Source organism: Lepidochelys kempii, chromosome 25 (genome assembly GCF_965140285.1).
Source record: "Lepidochelys kempii isolate rLepKem1 chromosome 25, rLepKem1.hap1, whole genome shotgun sequence".
Classification (NCBI taxonomy): domain Eukaryota; kingdom Metazoa; phylum Chordata; order Testudines; family Cheloniidae; genus Lepidochelys; species Lepidochelys kempii.
Window position 1 is genome coordinate 18,037,691 of NC_136404.1, and position 23,200 is coordinate 18,060,890.

Sequence of the window (23,200 nt, forward strand, 5' to 3'; positions counted from 1 at the left end):
GTTGTGATTTTTGGTTAATATAAAATACAGCTTTTTGGTTTGAACCGTTTCCATGGTTTGAAAGCACAGTTGGCCTGAAGATGGGACTTTTTAAACCAACAAAATCTGTAACACTGAATGCTCTTTGGCATACTTAGGAATACTCAAACTGGTGTGTTGTAACCAATTTAAACATCCTTCATGCTGAATTATAGTTAAATGGAAAATTACAATTATCCTTAGAGTCTGTATGGCTTTAAAAAAAAAAAAGGTTGATTCTTCCTAGCAGAGAAGTGTTTACTGCTTTTCTCGAATTGTGGCAGTCAGTTATGCAGAGAGCTAAAAATAGACCCTGGAAAGGATGTATTCAACTGTACAAACAAAGACCCGCTCAGCCAATGCAGGTAATGAGACTACAAAATGGAAAAACCATGTAGAGTTGAAGCTGGTAGAAAAACACTCTCAGAGAGCCCAGACACCAGATGCAGGGCTTTACATGGTAGCCTCAGTTGCTGCTTAGTTCTGTCCAATTGTTAAATATCCTTTGACGGCACTCTAGTGAGCATAAAAACAAGGAGCTAAACGCTTGGGATGGATTAGGAGTTGCTTTAATAACCCAGCTTTAGACATTTTTAAACTGTTTTTAACCAGATTAATGTTGGATTCATTCACCTTTTCCAGTGTTGCTTCCTTTTTCCAGCCTTCCCACTGTGTTGTAGCTTAGTCTTTGGAGACCATGTCTCCGCTCTGGGCACTAGCGCGGCATAGCAATGGCAGGACCGCTGTGCTGCAGTAAGCAGTAGTCTAGATGCAGGCTACAGCAATGGAAGGGGTCCGTCTGTCACTATAGGAACGCCACATCCCCAAGCAATGGTAGCTAGGTCAATTGGAAGCGTTCTTCTGCCCACCTAACTGTGCCTACACCGGGTTAGGCTGGCACAGCTACGGTGCGAATTCATCACACCCCTGGCCCCGAGCGTGTAACTATTTCAGCCTAAGTTTTACCCGTAGACCAGGCCTGGGTGTTAGCAACTTAAACTTCATTGGATTCAGTGGCTTTATCCCTTTTGGACACCTTTCACTTCAGTAAAGAGAGGTGGCCTGTAAAGAGAGGTGGCCTGGGATTGCTTTTGTTGACTAGTTTAGGAGGCCCAGTTGTCGTACTTCATAGAGTCCTAGAATCTCAGGGTGGGAAGGGACCTCAGCGGGTATCTAGTCCAACCCCCTGCTCAAAGCAGGACCAATCCCCAGTTTTTGCCCCAGATCCCTAAATGGCCCCCTCAAGGATTGAACTCTCAACCCTGGGTTTAGCAAGCCAATGTGCAAACTCCTGAGCTATCCCTCCCCCCACTTGAGGCTAGTCAATGAGAAACTGACTTAAAGTTAGTTAATTGTAATCTCTGTGCATTGCCACTAGTTCCCTTCATAGGCATACAAATAAATAACTATCCACTCAAACATGTTTCTTGAGGTGACCGTTACCACTGAGGTATTTTTTCCACTGAATGCATCCGATGAAGTGAGCTGTAGCTCACAAAAGCTTCTGCTCCAATAAATTGGTTAGTCTCTAAGGTGCCACAAGTCCTCCTGTTCTTTTTGCGAATACAGACTAACACGGCTGCTACTCTAAAACCTGTCATTGAGGCATGGTGGTTTGGTTTATTTTGTCACTTCATTTAGTTTAAATCTCTTAATTAAGAGAATGTGGATTTAAACATGGAAATTAGCTGCTGAAGTATAATCAGAGCTTCAGGTTAGAGAAAGAAACAAGTTCCTCTGGTAGAATTTACCCATGTTAAGTAACCAAGATCTATGTGGGTTGTAGAACTGCTACAGTGAAACCTTTTTATTTTTCTAAATCCTCTTCAGAGTTAACTTCTTTACGGATGCAACCTGATTCAGTAGAAGGCATTTATTTCCTGAGTGATTTAAGACATGGGTTCTCTGGATCATGCTGGAAAAGTCTCAGGGCAAAGTTAATGTTCTCTGAAACTTGCTCTGGGTGCTATGGAACTGCATAGAAAAATTAGATTGATACTTAAAAGAAGGTGGATGGATTTAGCAATGAAAATGAACTGTATCTTGTTTTGATGGAAGAGGTTATCATTTTATCTGAGACAATACTGTAAGTGCACCACTTGGAGCAATCATCTGGGAGGTGCAAGTTTAAAGAGTATTTATTATGGAGCCTTAAATTTGCCTAATGCATAACAGACCAATGAGGCTCTTGTCACAGATTCCACTTCTCCCCTTTAAACACCCCAGTGGCTCACTTTTAAGGGATAATTGTCCCACCCTCTGTGGACTAAAATGTTCTCCTAATGGAGAGAGATTTACTCCATTTAACATTTGAACTTACCTTCAAAGCAGGGACCCGGTAAGAATGTCTCTGCATTGATTTATTTTTTTGTAAGACCATAACCCTACGAGACTGAAAAGTCAGTGAGAATCTAAATGAATTCTGATTACTAAAGGGCATCCGTCAGGCATGGGCTAGAACACACTGAAGCCATCCAGTACAGTCACTTGGCTTTTTAGTTTTAATATAAATGTTTTATCTGACATGCCTCAAGAATAATTTTGTTAGAGTAGAATGAATTTCTACAGTAGCAATATTTAGGGTTAGGTATCAGGGAAAACAGGCCGAAGGGTAAGGGTGTAAAAAAAATAAGCTACCTCCCCATCAGACAATGCTGACCCCAGCCTCTCAGGCAGGGGTTCTCACTGCTCTGTTGACTCAACCCTTGGAAGCACTGCATGGGCCTGTTCTACTCGTGATGAATGCGCAGATGGTGGGGAAAGAGGGAGATTCTGTCAATATTTTGATGCCCTCAGTGTTTTACTGGGCAAAGTTTTGTACGTCTCGAACTTTGTTTCCTTTCGAAGAGGTTTGACTCTTCTGGGAATCACCCTTGCCCCTTTCTGGGGGCAGTGTAGTCGCTGTGCCTGAGGTAAGGAGGGCTTTCTCCCACACCACCTATTGCTGCTTATGAAATTTGTCGGCGTTGGAATGTTAAAGTCCCCACTGGCCCTTAGAGCTTGCAACTACTTTTGCCGCTAGACCTCCAGGCCAATTGCATGGGAATATCAAACATTAGCTTTACTATGGGTGCAGATTTACTGAATAACTTCCAGATGATCCTCTCATGCTAAAGGAAAGTCTTCAATGCCACCTGATGGGTTTTTGGGTCCCTCAGGTACAGGGTCTGAACCACCATACATTCTGTTTTTCAGGAAGCTCTGTCAGCCCCAGAATACTAGCAGTTTTGTGGGAGACGCTCCTTCCTTGAGTCCGCCAAAAGACAATGTGAACTCCGCTTCCCCTCCTCAGGTAGGTGGGTGAACTGCTGGGGCTAGTATGTGGGGTAGCTTGGTGTCCGGTGGTTAGCACAGGGCTCAGAGTCTGGAGCCACCACAGTCTAAACCCAACGACTGGCTCAGTGTCAGGCCTTGGGGAGGTGGTTTAACCTCTGCTTGCCCATCTGTAAAACTGGACATAGTTACTGCACAAGGGTGGTGAAGATTAACCGATTATAAAACTTTGCACAAAGGTAGAGCATTATTGTGAGTGCCACATGAATCCATTTCCCCTCCCAAGATGCGATGCTGTGCTGTCTGTGTGGGGTTTAGCAGTCTAAGTTTGCTTAACCTCACCTCTTAAATGCTTTGGAAAATTTTACTCTTTAAACTATTGAAATCCTGTGGCACTTCTGCTCCTCTGGAACTTAAACACTTTTTTGAAAATTTGACCCATTACCAATAATTTAGAGCCAGCCAGTAACAACCAGCTCCCAAGCATAACTAAGAGCTTGTCTACATGCAGGGTACTACGTGGCAAGTCAAGGTGTGACTCTATAGTGCACCAGCTTGCTGCTCAGTAACATCCCATGTGGAGACTGCTGCAGCGCACTCTGGGACTTTCACTGTGCTTGCTGTACACCTCATTCTCAAGCAGAACTTTTTCTAAAATCTGAGTATTTATCTAGTATGTTTCATCCAAGAAAATCAAGGTGGTGGTGTTAGCAATAATACTGGCCTTAGTTTAAGGTGAGTAAAAATTGGCCATTCTTTATTTGGTTTGTTTTCATCTGTCAGGATCTGCAGGCACCAGAATGCGTGGGGCACACTTATTGGGGGTTGCTTGTAGTCTTCTGCATCGCTCCCTCTATCTGCACAGCCCTGCACCTTGTAGCAAAGAGGAAGTAACAGTATTGAAAAGCCACCAGGAGGCATTGAGGAAGTGATGTGGTTGCCCCATAAACCCTTGGCAGAGTGCATTTCCTCTCCACATCCCTCCTGATTGTAACTAGTCTGGAAAGCAGGACTTCCTGTCACCAAGCATTCTTGGGCCTTCTTGAGTTGGCAAACGCAGGGAATTAACTGGAAGAAGAAAGCTAATCGGATGATTTCCATCAAAGGAGCTGAGATTCCAAATGCGCTTTGAGGGAACAAAAATTCCCCTTGCAAACACAACAATCCTGTCTGAGTGAGTAAGGACAATCATTAAATATCCAAAAGAAACACAGTCAAAACTATCCTCAGTATTCCAGTGGGTGCTAAATAATCCTGCCTCAGACTCTGTGCAGCCTTTTTCAGCAAGGCAAATGTATGCTGTGGTACTGAAGGCTATCCAAGATAATTTGGCTGCCTCTGAAACTGGATTAGGGCTGGCAGCCATAGCTTCTGGCTCCAAGCTAAGCTTTTTGTACATTGACTGAAGAAAGGTTCTTTCACAGTGTAACTCCTCCTCAGCTAACCTGTAACCCCCAAGAACCATCTGATTTAAGATGCAGATGTGGTTAGTTACCCTCATCCATCAGCAGTGGATTTATCACTGAAAAGTATTTTCTCAAAGCATTATCTTCAGAACTCTATCCCCATAGGTCTGAAAAGGCAAGTGGAAAATTCCTGCCTTCTCTTCACTTCCAGCCTGCCAGGAGTTTTCCATATGTCAGTAGTGGTTAAGATCATCCCTCTCTACATATGGTGAGTTTCAGCATTTCTCTAGCATCTTTTGTGCTGTGAACTCACAGCTCTTTACAAACATTCAGCCTTGAATCCCTGTGAGGTGGGAAAGGACATTATTCCTATTTTATAGGGGAAGAGACTGAGGCACAAAGTTCAAGTAACTAACCAAAGGCCACAGAGTAAGTCAGTATCAGTCTGGAGTAGTGTCAAGAAATCCTGACTCTTGGAGCTCTGACCATTGAATATGCTTCCTCCTTTGCCATTATCCTGTGTAGGTGTTTTGCAAAAGCAGCATCTTTGGCAAATACTTATTCAAAAAGCTCTCCAGACAAAAGAGATTGCAGCCCTCTGCTTTGTCAGTGTTCTTCCATTACACCTTGCATAGGGGTAGCTTTGCTTCCACTGGGTGAAATTTGAAACAAAAAAGTTAGAAAGAGACTGACAGGGATTGGGTTTTGGGCTTCTACAGGAGACGAAGAGAGCAGAGTAGTACCAGTAATTACTTTTTAGAACCTGACCTCTTACAGCTTTCTCTGTCCACTTACCCATACAGCCTCTCCGCACAAGGGCCTTCTAGTCCTATTTGGCACTTGCGCTCCTTTTTGTCTGGCTGTGCAGTTACTGTTAGGGTCTCTGAGAGAATTAGCTGCTTGGGTAGCAGAATTAGGTTTCTCCTGTATTGGATTGAGGCCTGGCAGTTTATACTTGCGTCCTATCTGGGGTCTCCGGTGAGACAACTTGGTGGATTTGCATTGGATTCATAGGTTCTAAGGCTAGAAGGTTCCATTGTGATCATCTTGTCTGACCTCCTGGATAACACAGGCCAGAGACCTGCTCCAAAATAATTCCAAGAGCAGATCTTTTAAAGAAACCTCCAATCTTGATTTAAACATTGCCAGTGATGGAGCATCCCCTGGGTAAATTGTTCCAGTGGTTAATTACTCTCACTGTTAAAAAAATAAAAAAAAATAAAAAAAAATGTGTGCCTTATTTCCAGTCTGAATTTCTCTCGCTTCAACTTCCAGCCACTGGATCATGTCAGACCTGTCTTTGCTAGATTGAGGAGCCCAATATTAAATGTTTGTTCTGCATGCAGTGACTTGTAGACTGTAATCAAGTCATCCCTTAACTTTTGTGTTAAGTTAAATAGATGGAGCTCCTTATGTCTATCACAAGGTGTGTTTTCTAATCCTGTAATCATTCTCGTGACTGTTCTCTGAGCTCTCTCCAATTCATCTACATCCTTCTTGGATTGTGGCCACCAGAACTGGACACAGGATTCCAGCAGTGTCGGTTCCTACTCAAGATTCCCCTATTTATGCATCCAAGGATAGCATTAGCCCTTTTGGCCACAGCACCTCACCGGGAGCTCATGTTCAGCCAATTATCCACAATGACCCCTAACTCTTTTTCAGTCATTGCTTCCCAGGATAGAGTTCCCCCATTGTGTAACTATGGCCTATATTCTTTGTTCCTAGATGCATACATTTACATTTAGCTGTGTTAAAAAGCATATTGTTTGCTTGCACCCAGGTTACCGAGCAATCCATATCACTTTGTTTCAGTGACCATCCCCACCACCCCGTTTTTTGTCATCTGTAAACTTTCAGTGATCTTATGTTTTCTTCCAGGTCATTAATAAAAATGTTAAATAGCATCAAGCCAAGAACTGATCCTTGTGGTAACCCACTAAGACACAGCTGCTAGAAGATTCCTGGTTTACAGTTACATTTTGAGACCCATCTGTTAGCCATCTTTTAATCCACTTAATGTGTGTTGCATTAATTTTATATTGTTGTGGTTATTAATCAAAATGTCATGCAGTTCCAATTCAAACACCTTACAGAAGTCTCATCAACACTATCACCTTTATCAACCAAATTTGTAATTTCATCAGAAAGATATTGCATTACATAGGAACTATTTTCCATTAACCCATATTGACTGCGTTAATTAATTACCCTCCTTTTATTCTTTAATTGAGTCCTATATGTTACCGACAGGCCTAAGATTACCTGGGTCATCCTCTTTACCCTTTTTAAATATTGCCACAACATTAGCTTTCTTCTAGGTTTCTGGAACTTCTCCAGGGTTCCAGTGCTTATTGAAAATCAACTTTAATGGTGTAGCCAGCTCTTTGAAAACTCTTGGATGCAAGTTATCTGGACCTGCTGATATTAGAAATGTCTAACTTTAGTAGCTACTGTTTAGTATCCTCCTGAGATACTAATGGAATGGAAAGTTATAATATGACTGCATCTGTTTCCCTCCCCCCACCATATACAGAACAAGAAAGTTTGTTGAACAAAACCTTTTCTGCATTGGGCCGCTGGTCAAAGTACTTTATTTTATTGCATTTATTTTTTAGTGACTTTTGTTTGCTTATTGATACAGCAGTGCCACCTACTGGTGAAGCAGAGTATTTAAAGCAAATGACTCGTTTGAAATCACTGTCTTATTAGTCTTTTAAAAGAATGTTTTTCTTTGTCCTCAGAAACGATCCCAGCCTCTGGAATTCATTGATCCACTAGCCAACAAAAAGCCTAGGATATCTCACTTGGCCCATAGAACTCAGCCCACTTTCAATGGGAAACTGAACTCCTCGAACGGAAAAGATGCACCTGCTCCCGTGGTGCAGTCGGCTGTGGCCGATTCTGTCAGCTCCGGCTCTCACTTACCAGTTCTGGAGCTTCCAAGGCCTCATGACCCCCTTTCCGATGTCAGCAGTGACCTAAGTCACAATGGCAGAGACTGTGAGAACCCAGAGGCAACTGACAAATTGACTAATCCTTTGTCAACAGACTGTCCCCAAACAAGCAAACACAACTGTAGCTCACTGTATGTGAAAACAAAGAAAAAATCCAAAAAGCACAAAGAAAAAGAGAGAAAAGAGAAAAGTGAAGAAAAATGCAAAGAGGAGAAGCAGGACTGTGAACTAATCAAGAAAGGTGGCTTAAAAATTAATACCCCCAAGGGTGTCACAGGTATGTAAATTCTGAAACACTTTGCCTGCCTGTATGAACAAGTGGCTGCATGGAAAATATTGGTATAGATTGTTTCTGTTCTAAACCCATCATACCAAAGTATCCTGCCTATAGATCCAAGGCCAGAGACGCTCTGCTAGCGAAACACTCATTAGCTCTACCTAGATCAACGTATGGTCTTTCTGTGCAGAGTATATCAAGTTTTTCCTGTTTAACTTTTTATTTTATACTGTTTTGGAATCTACTTCTGATTGTGTCAAGTTTCTCCTCATTAAATTAAAAGCCTTGTATTAGTACATGGATAGTCATTCTGGTCTGAATACCAGTTTGTCACTGATTACTTATAGCTGCCACTCTGTTTCCCAGCGGATCTGCATTTTCATATTGTTGGTCACTGTGTTGATTTTAACTCCATAATAGAAAATCTAGTCACATCAAAGGCTTTTAATGTTGGATACAACAGAAGCTGTAGATAAACTTAACGTGATACCTGTTGTTCTTCGGACTCAGACAGTATAAGCTTTCAAGCTAATAAGGTTCATTATTGTATTTTGTTTACTTGATTTAATTTTCTCAAGGATCAACAAAGCTACCAACATCTCAAGTGTTAAAAAGGACGAATGGCAAAAACAACCCCAATACAGTGTTTCAGAGATGACTTACTGCGTAGATTCACAGAAATTACATGGGAAAAGCTCTGTTGGCTAATCTAGTCCATTCACCTGCTTGTGCAGTCATGTTTCCTGTTTGCTACTGCTTGGCAAGTCTAATTTATAATGTCTCAAGCAATATTGCTCCTGCTGCAGCCTTTGGGAATAGCAGTTCAAGGCTCATAGATCTGTCACTAAATTGTACTTTACATCCAGCCTTTTTCCTTAATTTTACCCCATTACTTTTAACTAATCTCCATTTTTAACCACACTAAATCCGTCTCCACCTTTGATGCATGAGAATGCATATACATTCCTTTCTTTTGAGTAGAGTTTATCTTTTATAGGAGATACATTCTGTTAAAGCCCAAATACAAGTAAAAAATAGAATGAATTGTTTTTGATAAAGGTACACACTTGTTTTAAAGAATGAACGTCCAGGTCAATATAGGGTGAGCTCAATAGAGAAGATATTGACCCTTGTGATTTTCCATACCAGCCAAAGCAGTTCATGTACACAGGATCTGATTGCTGACCAGTGATTTTAACTGCTCTTGTGTAGGCTGTTTTGACCATTATAAATGGGGTAGGTTTTGGTACTTTGGGATGCTTTCCATTAATACATCAAACCTTCATTTTACTATTTTGATCTTATTTACTATGTGCCAAATACTCACTTTTCTGTGAATTTCTTCTCTTCCTGTTGCTCTTGTCTGTGTGACTGTCATCTTGATTTTGGCGTAAGTCAGGCAGAATATACATGCTATTTCCCTGACACACTTCTTGTTCAGTAGCAAAATATTACAATTCTTTTTCTTTTTCTTTTCTTAGTGAGCTACTGACACTTTAAAAATCCCAGATTAGAAAGTAAGGCAGAAAAGTGGTAAAACAGCAGTTTTGCAGTTCTGACTTGTTGCTGTATTAATGGGAACTGAGCTTGGGTGTTTCTTCACTTGTCCCACACGTATCACATCTATACATTTATAAAGTAACTTATTTTCCGCAATTCCTAGCAGTGCTCCAAATGATTGGAGATTAGAAGTAACTATAAACAAAATGTAGCAGGTGATGCTGGGATTCAGCATTGTAACTGGTTGGGTAAATCCAGCTAGGTTCACCTCCACATCTCCCAGGTGCCTCGTATAGAAGTTGAGTTTGTCCTTGCAGACTATTACTAGTTCTGTTTTAGCTGGAGATGACCACATCGGGGTCTCTTGAATTAGACAGTAGGTGGCACTCAAGGGCAAAATGAACCTTTGTTGATTTATTTTTCTCTCATCTCGGCTTTCCTTCTTACCCTTGTCCCAAATAGTCCTTCACTTCCCTAACTCGTACTCAGGTAGGTAAGTAATTTGGTGGGGAGGACTGTCTCCGCTCACCATCAGAAATCAAGATTGCTGTACTCATGCTGATAGTCCTTATGCCCACTTCTTGTTCCTCGTAGGCTTTCCTTCTTCTTAGGGAAGTCTTGGTACAACCTCCAATAGGAATGTATGGGACAGCTCATCCTAGGACGGGATTTATTACTTCAGAGGTAGCTTTGGGGTAACTACTCCAGAGGAATTTTAGGGAGGATGAAAACACCAAAGTAGTTCTAGCTGATGCTATAAATGTGGGGCTTGGGCAATATGCTACCATTCCTATGTAACTCATTTCTGTATTACAAGACCAATATATAGTCAAGATTCTACTTGCTTTGCTGACTCATTTGCTTTGAAGGAAGATTTTGAAGCACATCGTACTTCTCCAAAATAGGATGAGTACACCCTCAGTTCTATGGCTTTGAAGCCACCCCCATTTGCCTCTGCAACTTGCTTCTTCCTCTGACTGCAACTGACTTCCTAGTAGGGCCTATCAGGGCATTGCGCACTACTCACCTTTCAAATTAATTTCCCACTGCTTATGAGGTATCCTCCCCTGAAATGGTCATAAGAACGTAGCCATACTGCATGCCAGTGGCTGGCCAGATGCTTCAGAAGGAATGAATAGAAGAGGGCAGTTTTGAGTGACCAGTTACTGATCCATGAGAGGATAACTTATCCCATGACTGCTTGGTTTGCTTAAGAGCCTTTGCTGAGGAACCTTGTCAAAGGCATTGTGAAAGTCCAAGTACATTGTTTCAACTGGATTGCCCTTGTCCACGTGCTTGTTGACTCCCTCAGAGAATTCTAATAGATTGGTGAGGCCTGATTTCCCTTTACAAAAGCTGTGCTTACTCTTCCACAACAAGTTGTGTTTGTCTGTGTGTCTGATGGTTCTGCTCTTTACTATAGTTTCAACCAATTTGCCTGGTACTGAAATTAAGCATATTGGCAGCCTGTAAGCCTGGAGCCTTCTTTACAAATAGGTGTTATATTGGCTACCCTACACTTACCTGATACAGAGACGGATTTAAGTGGTAGGTTACGTACCATAGCTAATAGTTCTGCAATTTCACTTTTGAGTTCCTTCACAACTCTTGGGTGAATATTATCTGGTCCTGGTGACTTATTACTGTTTAATTTATTAATTTGTTCCAAAACCACCTCTGACACCTCACTGTCGGACAGTTCCTCGGATTTGTCAGCTAAAAGGAATAGTTAGTTATGTATTCAGCTCAGATTGAAGTCAAATCTACCTTGGACCTATTTATAAAAACTTACGCTTGCCAAGTTCTGATGCCATCCTCTTCACCTAAAAATCCCATAAGTTTTTCTTAGGGTATGTCTACACTGGCAATTGAACAACAAAACTTTTGTCTTTCAGAGGTGTTAACCCCCCCACACCTGAAAGACAGAAGTTTTGCTGTGATAAGTGCCAATGTGAACAGCGCATTGTCGGCAGCCGTGCTCTCCTGCCAACAACGCAAACGCTGCTCACGGGGGGTGGAAGTTTTGTTGGCTGGAAAGCTGACAACCAGCGGCTACACCGCACGACTTTTAGCGACACCACTGTAGCGTCACAGCCATGTTGCTAAAAGCTGTGTAGTGTAGACCTAGCCTGAGTCCTTTGCCAATTCACTTCCACCTGTCCCCAACTCCCAGTTTTCCTAGCTTTCTGGAATAGAGAGTGCTTTCTGGTGTGCTCTGTGTGTGGATGGCCTAGTCTATAGACATGCGTGAATAACAGCAGGAGTTTGCTTTATGAAATCGTAAATCTCTCTAAATGCAGAGTTGAACATCTCTCTTCATCCCATTCTGACATGTAAAACTTCCTCCAGGAATCTATAGTGTGAATAGCAGTAAAGCATGTAGTATAGAATAGAAGGGAAGATAATTTATACTCTGCTCAACTTTCTGATCTGCCCATCTGGATTGCATTAATTTGTTTTGAAGTTCACCAGTGCTGGGATTAGTACGTTATCCCTGCTGAGAGACATGCAGCAATATGTATAAACTAGTTAAATTAAGGGATGTTTTTGCTGCTCAACACATTTGCAAATAGATCAATATTTGCTAAATCTGGCAGTTCCAGTCATCTCATCATATTGATACTCTGCCTTTGGTCAGTTTAAACTAGAAACACAAATCTTCTTGTATCAAGGCAAATGCATTTTATAAATGAGGTATGAAGTTGGACTTTAACTTAACATACCTTTTGTAAGATGTAGGGTTGATGGAAATGTGGGTTTTTATTTTTTGCAGGTTTAAATGGAACATGCAATAATTCTAGTGTACCAACGTCAACTTCAGAAATGCCAGATTATTTATTGTAAGTATCTTCATTGTATCGTTACCTTGGTCCAATTCCAAAGTATCCATCAAAACTAACTAGTGACTAAGACATAACTAACCATCACTGTTATTTTCTCATTTCTATGTTAGAACTCTGATTTCTGTTAGAACTCTGTAAAAATTATTTTAAAAAACCCAGAAACCCAGGTATTGAATCCAAATTCACAAATGTATGGCCTTAAACTCCAACTAGGTTTTACAGCAGGTTCTCTTCCCCCCTCACCTCTCCCTCACCCCAGAGTTCAAGGGTGTTTTCACTGCAGTGGTTGGCTACACCTACCCCATAAATAACAATATCTAATTGTCAAAGCCCTTGAAACACATTAATCCTCACAACCCGTTTGGAGGTTGGTAAACAATATCCTATTTTATAGATGGAGACATTGAGAGGAAATAACTTGCTCAGTATTAGACAGAAGTCCATCACTTTCCAATAGTACTCTGGATTCTTAGGGTGTATCTGAAAGATCATCTTGTTGCAAGGGGAAACCCTGTACTCTGGGTTTGATGGGGAAGTGAGAAACTGCTTTTTAAAATGTTTTCTGTTAAGTGTATTTATCTGTAATGTTTTAGTCTTCACAAAATTTTGCTAATGATTGTAGTATCAGTCAGTTCACTTTTAAGCCAGGAACCTGTTTGTTCAATCAGTGTTAAATATGGCTCTCTAGATCCTTTGTCCAGTCATTGACTGAATATATGAAATTTTATTTTTGCTGGTATCCTGGGTGGGGGGGTGAGGATAATGAGTTTCTATCTCCCTTTGTTTTAGTGACATTTGACCGTTGTGTGATGGCTCCAGATGGGAAGTTAATGGATTTTTGAATTAGGTGGGGAAAAGCAGCACACTAGCAGGCTCAAAATACCAGAGTTACTCCTCATAGGAAGGGTAATCCTTGGCTTATGGTGCCAGATTTTTCACCTTAAACTTTTTTTTAATCATATCCTCCTGACTCCCATTAAGCAGTACTTGTTGCTATGGGTAACTCACATCCTTTCTACTTGAGGTTTTTGGCAGCTTAAAGCCAGATCTGTTTGTAAATAAAACTCCACACTTTCCGCTGTTGTGAAATGTCACTCAGATCTGGTACATACCCCTGAATCGGACTAGGTAATGCTGCCAGCCCTCTTCTAGCCCCATTGGATCCATTTTGGGGTACCCAGGGATCATGCAGCCTTGTGCTTCATGAGGAGGTGGAGAGGGCATCCTTTTATTCTGCTTGCAGTGCAAAAATGGCCAGTCACAGATTGGTGGGTATGACTGTTTCCCATGCTCTAATCAAAATGGTGGTTTTACTGGTATATAGACAACTGGACTGTATAGGGCAGTTCACAGCTGAGTTCTTTGAGCTGCTGTTGCAGGAATTGAGGACTGTTTGAGTGCAGCAAACAAAAGTGCTAGTGAGGACACAGCCTGTGTCCAGCAAAGTTATGAAGTTAAGCTCCCAGGCTCAGGGTTTGAAAATCTTTGAGGATGAGGACTGATAGCTCAGGCATGGAGTGATCACTTTGTGTCATCTCTCCTGTGCAGTGTGGTGGTCAGTAGCCCAGTAAAACCACAACTTTGCAGCGCAGGGAACAGTCATATCCTCTAATAAGCTAGTACGTAGCTGTGACACTCGGAGTACCTTTCCCAGACCCGAGGAGGAGCTCTGTGTAGCTTGAAATCTTGTCTCACTGACAGAAGTTGATTCATACACAATATTGCCTCGCTCACCTTGTGTGTCTCTCATTCTGGGACCAATGTGGCGACCACAACACCCCATACAATATACGTGTCAATTCAGTCACTTTAGCGGTGCATTTTAATAAATTAGGCTCCCTTTAGTACAGAGGGTTAGTTCAGAGTCCTTCACTCTGTTCTCCTTCAGTCGCTTAAGACCTGTGTTAGCCTGGCAGCACTCCCGCCCCCACTGTCGCTGCTGCAAAGAGTAAGGTGTGATACTGGTGGTGTCACCTATAGTAAACCAGGTGCGAGAGAGAGCAGTCCCTTAGATCAGACTAGTTAGGAGGTGCCCTGCTGCAAGTCACGTTAATTGCATTTGATTAAACTGAGTGGCTTTTAAATGACCTACTAGATGGGCCTTTGGATATACATGGGCACTCTCAGTATGTTCAGTTCATGCAAGGTATTTTCAGAAGGTGAAGAGGGGATAGGTCCCCTTTTTTAATATGGGAAGTGCTGTCTTCTGTTTTCGTGCAGTCCCCACACCAGTGGGGGCCCAATGCTGACTGAGGGCTCCAGGTGCTGTTGCAATGCAAATAACACTGTTTGTCCTGGAAGGCAGGCACCTGCCAGACCTGCTTCTTTGAACTGCAGTAACCTTGCTGCTTGGAAAGAGACATTTGTTCTAAACTGCCATTTAAACTCTGTTCCCTTCAGAAAATATGCATCCATTTCCTCTTTGGAGCAGCGTCAGAGTTATAAGAATGACTTCAATGCGGAGTACAATGAGTACAGAGACTTGCATGCCCGGATAGAGAGAATAACTCGACGCTTCACCCAGTTAGATTCCCAGCTGAAGCAGCTTTCGCAGGGCTCTGAAGAATATAAGGTATAAGCAGGAATATCTGTTTGAAAACCTAATGGTGCCGCTCGTAAGAGCTGTGTTTGGTTTGTAGTTCACATGGCCTTTTTGTTGGGTGTCTTGGGAGGACTTATATCAGGCACTGTTACACTGTATTAAATGTACTGTACACAGCCCAGAACTGATGGATGCAGAGCGTACGAACAGCTGACAGCTTTTCAGGCTGTTTGAACAGCCCTGTGTTCTTTCAGTTGAAACACATATTGTGGTACTTGTTGACAATGAGCAGCCTCACTGAGACCATTGGTGTCCCCAGCCAAATCCTGCTGGCAGCGATTAGTGTATCATCCTAGCCAGAAACATGATATTTCACCAGTATGGGAGCTTATTAAAGATGGAAAGTGAGCTAATGTGGGGTTGTCTATTTCTCTTGATGCTTTGATCTTCAACCTGTCAGACTGACTTTAAGAGCTTTAACTATTCATTAGCTTGAGAAAATAAGTTTCACTGAGGATAATAAACTGCTGTTTACAGAGCACTGACTGTACTGTTCGAATGTCCTTCCCTTCCTTTGAAATACCCTTTGTTTTGCTGTTGCTTTTCTGGGGACAGCAGAATAATTCAACACTTCTCAGTGAAGTTAGGCTACTTGCAGAGTAGCCTCGGTAGCTCCCCTCCTCCCCGATCCCTCCAGCACTCGCTATCAGCATAACCATTGCCATGGCAAGTCATTGAAGCCAATGAAACCACTCAGTAAACCATACAGTAACTGTTGAAGGGGTCAGGCCCTTGTTTTGGATCAACAAATTGTTGGACGGCTGTACATATTTCAGGCTCTGTAGCTGCCACATCTCCACTAAACTGTGGCTGCTTTTTCCCTCCTGATATTGAACATCCAGCTCTTTTATGTGAACACAAATATACATTTTTGAAAAAAAAAATTTGCCATTAAGTTAGCATGTCTCCTGTATGCTGTTCTGGAAATTCTGAACTGGCCACTTTTCAATTTGGAAAGGGCCAACATGACCTAAAACACATCAAAATAATTCCAGGTGCAAGAAAATGGGGGAGGAAGAGCGGAATATACAGTAATTCTTTCCATGTGATTGTTTGATAAACAGTGCCCTCTGGGAAAGAGGTCAGTGTCTCACTTGACTCAACTTTGAATAATCAAAGTGTGATATTCGCTAAAGTAGGTTCCAGTTGTATTGTTTTTATGGAAACAAAGAACTTGATTTCCTTTCTTTTTCAGACTATCCACGATCAAATTTTACAGGAATATCGTAAAATTAAAAAGGTGAGTGAAAACTCTCCGCTACAAACTAAAATAATCCCTTTCTCCACGTACCAGGGACAGGGTTGAGTTTGTGTGATGACTGGCTGCAATTTGTCAGGAAGGAAAGGGCTCCCTCTGCTGGTTAGATCGGGCTCAGTGGCTGAGGCAGGGCCCTTCAGGGAGACATGTTAGTCAACACTTCGTCTGTGTTGAATGAAGTGCTGGCAAAAGAACGAATGAGTTACATTGCTGCATTAGTGCCTCAGATCGTGAAAGGGTACCTCTGAGGCTTTGAGGTGCACTGCCTGAGTGACAGTTATTGGGTTCCCCCTGGTTTTGTGGTGTCCCTGGCATTTCTCAATGCGTGAGGATAGAACTATGTTTACAGCGGCTACTAACACAGATGCACTGGCTATTAAAATCATCCGCTGAGGATACTGGCCTGTTTGTTCTTTGTGTAGCACCTGCAGTATGTTATGTGCCTCAGACATGGTTAAAGACATGGTCCCAGCCCCGAGGTGCTGTAGTCTGGATACAGAGCAGCAGCCGGGTTAGTCTGTATTCACAAAAAGAGCAGGAGGACGTGTGGCACCTTAGAGACTAACCCATTTATTTGAGCATGAGCTTTCGTGAGCTACAGCTCACTTCATCGGATGCATGCCGTGGAAACTGCAGAAGACAGTCTGCATCCGATGAAGTGAGCTGTAGCTCACGAAAGCTCATGCTCAAATAAATTGGTTAGTCTCTAAGGTGCCACAAGTCCTCCTTTTCTTTTTAGTCTGGATACGTGAGGTTGAAATGCAGGAAGGCAGCGAGCCTGGCAGTGAGCAGCGACATGGGGCGCACCTGGAAGCACTGTGGTTTTTCTTCTATCAGATTGTCAGTTTGTGAAAGCCCTCCCTTTGCTGAGGAGTTTGTAGGCTTGTGAAGTGAGTTTCTGGGGCACTTTTCCCTGTGCTCCACTTCCCTTTTTAGAAGGATCCCGTGGTTCAGCTCCAAGGCAGGGAGGGAGGGCAGGGCTGAGCGTGCTGCAGATAAAGCTGTTGTGCCTTTGCTTGATAGCCTGTCTACACGTCCCCTCGCATCCCCCTTTGTTAGCTACTGCATAAGTGTGGGGCCCTGCACACCACATTGTACCCAGCATGGGGACAGGTATGGTAACTGAATGCGGTGTGCTCGTCCACAGTGTGGTTCACTTCTGCTCACTCATGTCGAGGTGTATTCAATACCCTGCACAGCACAACTCAGCACTTGGCATTGGCGGATCTGGAACATGTCAGACACCAGACACGTGAATGTCCTGCCCTCGGCGTGGGAGGTGTCTTCCCAGCCCCTAGCACTTGGACTGTGGTGTCCAGTGAAGGAGATAAGGGAAGGTGCAGAACAAGTTAATGAACGGATGGGTTGGATCTTAGTGACACACACAGTGCTTTTAACTTGTACACAGCCCTACTAAAAAACGTGACGAATATGAATGCATACATCTGTCGATACCTTCTGTGTAAGGTGAACTGCAGGCTGCAAAACACAGGTTTCTGGAGGCTTTGTTTTGTGCTGCTTTGCCTTAGACAATAAGTTGGCAGAGCTTGGTTATTTGGTCTCTTGCAGTTTCATATTAGAACTTTTCAAGTGTAGTCAAAATCTGGCTATCCTTCTAGCAATACCCTACTTAGCAGCCCTGATTCAGGGGCTGGGGTCCCCAGTTACAGAACAGACGCTGTGGCCTATGTTCTTACACTGTTGGGAGGGACATCATCTTAATCTAAACAAAGTCTGGTTGCATTTATAAGGTTCTGTTGATAGTTTTGTAAGGGCTTAATGTTATAAGCACGTATCATTTATGACGTGTGTTGTAGATGGTAATATAACAACCTATTATAATATGTAACAATTAACCATTTCTTGCAATGTCTCCTAATCAAACTTTTTATAAGTAGAGCCTTAATAATAAAGTGACTCAAAAGTAATGGGCACCTCTTTCCCTTTCCATCCCGCAGTGGTGGGGAAGTTCACTCCAGAGCATCTCTCATGAGAAATGTAGAAGTTGCTGGCCTGTACCCTCCCAGATCTACAACACACAACCTGCTAGAATACACATTGCAGTACCTGCTCTTGCCTAACCCTAGCCTCATGAAGGAAGGGAGACTTATAGCTGTCTCCCACTTAAAGGGGATGTTTTGGTTTTTTTTACTGGAGTTATCCTGCTCAGCACAGCTTTCCAATTTTAGGTTGAGGGTGGGTTGAGGAATAGAACTGGTCCACACTATCCAGGACCAGAACACTTTGCTGTAACCTGGCAACAACAAATCCAAGTGCCTTTTTAAGGGAGGAGGAAAGATCTTCCTGATGAAGAAACTTAATTGGATGCTAAAAGTATTAGGCTCTTTAGTGACTCAGGGATAGTGACTGTCCATCGAGCAAAGGAACCAAACTTCAGTGCCTACTGTTAACAAGCATCAATGTGGTTTGCATTTTGGGGCTGTCTGACCCACTCTGTATCTGTGGTCTGTGTTATGATAGAACTGGAGAACTATTAACTTTGGTAATTGTATCTTCCTTTCCTTGCAGACAAACCCTAATTACAGCCAAGAAAAGAATCGCTGCGAATACCTCCACAACAAACTGGCTCATATAAAAAAACTGATAGCAGAGTATGACCAACAGCAGTTTTAGTCTTGGCACTAATATCTGGACTGGGCAGTGCAAAAAAAATTCACTTGGGTGTTACCATTTCCTTTATACAACTGAAAAATAAATTCCTTTCTGAGCCAAGCACGACGTCCTCGTGGTTGGAAGAACGTGGGGATGATTATGATGCAGCGTCTGTCACGCCAGCATCTAAGCCAAGTAGCAAAACCAGTGCCTGGCATAGTCCTCTCAAGTTTTACCCTCTCTGAATGTTGGAAGGTAAAAAAAGGAAAATCTGCTTTATTTGAAGCCAGCTTTTGACATGTAAGGGAAGACTTGCCTAAAGTGAATAAAACTCCCAAAGGTAAAGAATCAGCCGTTTTCATGGATGAACGTTTGGAATGAAGTTTAGTTATCGCTGGCCCAGTTCTTGCTGTGCTGCATATTCTGCTCTGCAGATGGCGAGGAACTGGAATGCTGCTAAGTTACCTCCTTCTCTGGCACCTGCAATGTTCATATGCGAGCTGTCTGCGCTACATGGCATCGTGTGAAATACTCAACTTCCCAGTGCTCTCGTCCTTTGTTCCTGTTGGTCGTCCTCTCCTGTTTGTGCTCTCCTTGAGGTGGCTGTGTCAGCAGGAGGGAACTGCCCAGGAACCTGCACCGAACGCTTTGTCCGATGCAGACTTTTGGATTGTTCGTATATGAAATCTCGTATCCAGCTCGTGCATTTGGAAACAATCGGCGTAAACTTTGCCATGGCTTCTCCAGTATGCACAATTCCGTCAGCCTGCTTTATACTTCACATACCAATGGCAGGAAGGCCGAGACCTGTCTGTCTCTGACTTTTATAGTTTTATACCAAGACAGCCAGTTTTATTAATTGCTAATGAGACTCTGGTATATTTTTCTATATATATAAAAAGAAGCAACTTTTCTAAAACTGTGCCTCCCTTTCCCTTTTAGGCCACGTGTTTCAGAACCTTCCCTGCCTTATAACTGCAGTATTACTAATGCTCCTTGGACAATTACCCAGAGGAGTCATTTTGCTATTTGTAATGACCCTTAGAATGGGATAAATCAGGATTTGGTGGGGCGGGAGAGGGGGATGCGTTCTTTTTCTGCACATTTCCAAAGAAGCAGCAGCAGAGAGTCAGACACTCGGAACAGGAACCGGAACTTGCTGGAGAGAAGCAAGGTAGCATGTCCAGGGCGGGTCACTTACACTGTTGTGCTTTGTCCAGCCCTTCCCTCTGGATGTTTGGACTTGAAGGGAACACTTTAGAACATGGCCAAGGCATGAAGAACTCTGCAAAAAGCACAAAGGTGCCCTTTAGGTCTGTGGCTTTTACCTTTAATCCTGCCAGCTGGTGTGATTTGACTCGCTTCCACTTTATCTTCCAAACAGCGGAGGTTTTCTTTCATCCCCAGTAGTGCCTCCTTGCATCAGAAGAATGTGATCCTCTTTGAGAGCGTGAGAGGGCCAGGTCATCAGGAATAAGAAGGGGGACTAGGTCTTCTCTGACTAGTGTCGGGTTTGTGTTTTCCTGCCCAAGGAAATGTGGGTCCATCTGAAGTAATTCCATTCTAGCTGGACTCTGCTGCTGCTAGGCTTGTACTCCAAACCCTCCCACCATTTGTCGTCTTAAAAGGCCCTTGCTCAAGGTGTAGATAGTTTTAAAGTGTCAGTTTCTCTTTCCTGCCTCGTCCTCCAACCCCAGTGCCATCGCTGATGCTGCCATAGTGAGCTCCCATGGGGATCTGACTTAGTGCTAATGGGAGCCGTTTGCATATACTGCTATGCGTGTTCTGGTATGGTGGTTCTGAAGCTGTGATCCATGACTAGCCAGTGGCCAATTACGTTCTGCAGATCAGCAGGAGGGCCTCATGTGGTTTCCAAACCAGTCAGTAAAGGGTTAGTAAGGAGTTGGGAGGGCAAGGGGGACATCGACCAAGGGCTCGGGCTCACAGAGGTCTGCAGAATTACTTGGCGGAAGAACCCAGTGTTTGTGGGAGTGAAGTCCAGAAGCAGCTGAAGTTTTAAGGAAAATGTTGGTGTCTTCGCTTCCCCTACCTACAAAGCAGACTCAAGTTCCAAGGGGTAGGAGAGCAGGGGAAGGTTATTCTTGTTTCATGGACATAAGTAGCTGTCTTCAGAACATCTCATGCCCCATTGGGGCTCCCAGTGGATAGGGAAAGCTGAAAAATATGGATGATTTAAAGTGAAAAGCTTTTGTCAAATGAGTGTTCTCTTGAGGTTACACACATGAGTTCCCTCCCTCCCCCAACAGCAAGTGGTGGTTTCATGGGAATATCAGAAACAAAGGGTGTCCATTTTCCCTTGTATTAGCTCAAATCCTGCTAAAAACATAGAAGATCTGAAACAGCTTTGATCTAACAGACTTTCTGTAGTTGTGAGTTGCATCAAGATCTATTTTATTAGAGCATCAGTGATCTGATTTGTTCCAGCTGTGTTTAATGTGAGGGGTTAAGTTGCCCTGCTACTGGGCTCCCTTTTCACTTTGTCTGTGTACTACTTACTGTTATCAGCAGAGGTCTCTGGGCATGTTGTGAGGATTCACAATGCATAGACGAAAAGCAGCGGAGTATTGCTGAAGGCAGCTTTGCTAGCCAGCAGTTGTGGGAATCCAGCACTAAATCTGTGTCAAGCTTCTGCCAGAAGGCAGCGTCTTCCCGGTACATCGTGGCTTCAGGATGCAAACAGCAACATTCTACCAGACGATACAAGCGGTTGGGCTTGAAAGAGTTTTTTTTCGTCCGTGGCTTTCAGATTGCTGGTCTAATCTGTAGCCCAAACTACATTATCAGCCAACATGTTTTTAAGCAACAGAAACACGAAGTATGCTTCCTCTTGAAAACGCAAGGAACCGTGAAACTCCAAACGGGCAGTAAAGGGCATCAGTTATGACTCAAGATAAATAAATTCTTCCATGGAAACACTTCTCATTCTCATCCTTAATATTTTGAAAGGGTTTTTTGGATTTTTTTTGAGGGAAGTAGAGATGGCTCTCAGTCTTTATACATCTGCTATAAAATATTTTTGCAAACAGAGTTGTATACAAAGATGTATTATGTACATTTACATGTATATTCTGGAACTTCTAGAATCAGAATATAAAGCTGAAAAAATATTTAATGACTATCCAAACTGTGAGACCCAATTAGCTTAATGACTTTCTGCTTCACTTTTCTTTTGGTCTGTGTTACGTAGTCAACTCTGCCTTTTTTCTTTTTTTCTTTTTGCCTTTTTTTTTGCCTTTTTAGAGAGTATGAAGCTAGGCAAATCTTGTGCTTTTTGGGTTAATAGAAACCAGTTCTAGATGATTAAGTATGATCTAACTTATTGATACTGTGTTTTACTTTGTAATATTGTACTGTGGATAAAACTATATTGAGCCATGGAGTTGGAGTTTACAAAGAGCTTTTCACTTTGCCAAAACGTTACAATTTAAAGGCAGCATACTCTTCAGCTTTCCTAATCTTTTCTTAAGGAGCTAGTGTCTTTTTGTACACTATAAAGCTGAATGCTGATTTTGCAACATATAATAAATTCACTGTATTGGAAAACAAGCATAACAAGGTTGTATATTTATTTTCAGAGTTTATTTCTGCGGGTAAATGGCTGGCATGGGGTTTAACCCCCCCAAAAAAGAATGAACTAGAATGTTTGAAATATTGTGCTACAATTCTGTATTACAAAACATAAGGCATTATCACTGCAGTAGGAAAGAGAAACAGTGGCAGAGGGTCTGGTCTGACACTTACCAGGATGCGAGAGAGGGACATCCCAGGGCTCGCGTTCGGCCTGTCACCCTCAAAGGACTTGGTAACTTTCACCCAGGAAGCTTCATTGCAGATGCAGAACAATGGAGCTCTCAGTTTTCCTCTCTCTGTTCCGGAGTGACGGAGGCTCAGGATGCGGGGAAAACTCCCTCAAGATTTCAGTGGCTCAGTTGAGATTTGAATTCAGGATCAACTGCTTTGTTTTCTTGGAGCTCTAGGATCTGTTTGCTCTAATTGGCTCTGATTTATCCCCTTTCTCTCCCATGGTGGTTCTTAATCCAAAGCCCTGTCTATCTGCAGTGTTGAGGTACTTACCTGTGCTCCATTGCCAGAGTGGTGGCTCTCAACCCTCTTCTGGGTAAAGTGTGGGCAAGGTGCTCTCTGAAGTGGACTAATCCTAATCTCAATGTTCTTGCTGGGGGATTAATAGTTATTTTTGTTAGCCCTGCCCTACTTGCCTGCATCTGTTCAGGGGATGGAAGGGCAGCAAAAAGACCTATGACCCTGTGGAAAATTTCACAAACTGCTGACTTCCACTGCAAGAGGGACCAGGATGTCCCTGTTCCAGTGCTGCTCATGCAGCTGCTTCACAGATAGGAATTAACATGCATTCTACTTGGCTGATCGCAGTGTGTACAGCACATTTGGATCCAAATTGGCTTAATGAGGTGTA

General features: G+C 42.8%; 1 protein-coding gene across 1 annotated transcript in view; it reads left to right on the forward strand.

The window, feature by feature from the left end:
- ELL (elongation factor for RNA polymerase II) overlaps positions 1–19,666 on the forward strand; it is an 87,863-nt gene extending 68,197 nt beyond the window's left edge. The window contains exons 7-12 of the mRNA XM_073324699.1: positions 3,214–3,310; positions 7,442–7,931; positions 12,205–12,271; positions 14,675–14,846; positions 16,072–16,116; positions 18,664–19,666. Of these exons, the coding sequence (XP_073180800.1) occupies positions 3,214–3,310; positions 7,442–7,931; positions 12,205–12,271; positions 14,675–14,846; positions 16,072–16,116; positions 18,664–18,768 (976 nt within the window). The 3' untranslated portion in view covers positions 18,769–19,666. The remainder of the gene's footprint in view (positions 1–3,213; positions 3,311–7,441; positions 7,932–12,204; positions 12,272–14,674; positions 14,847–16,071; positions 16,117–18,663) is intronic.
- The last annotated feature ends 3,534 nt before the right edge of the window (positions 19,667–23,200 follow it).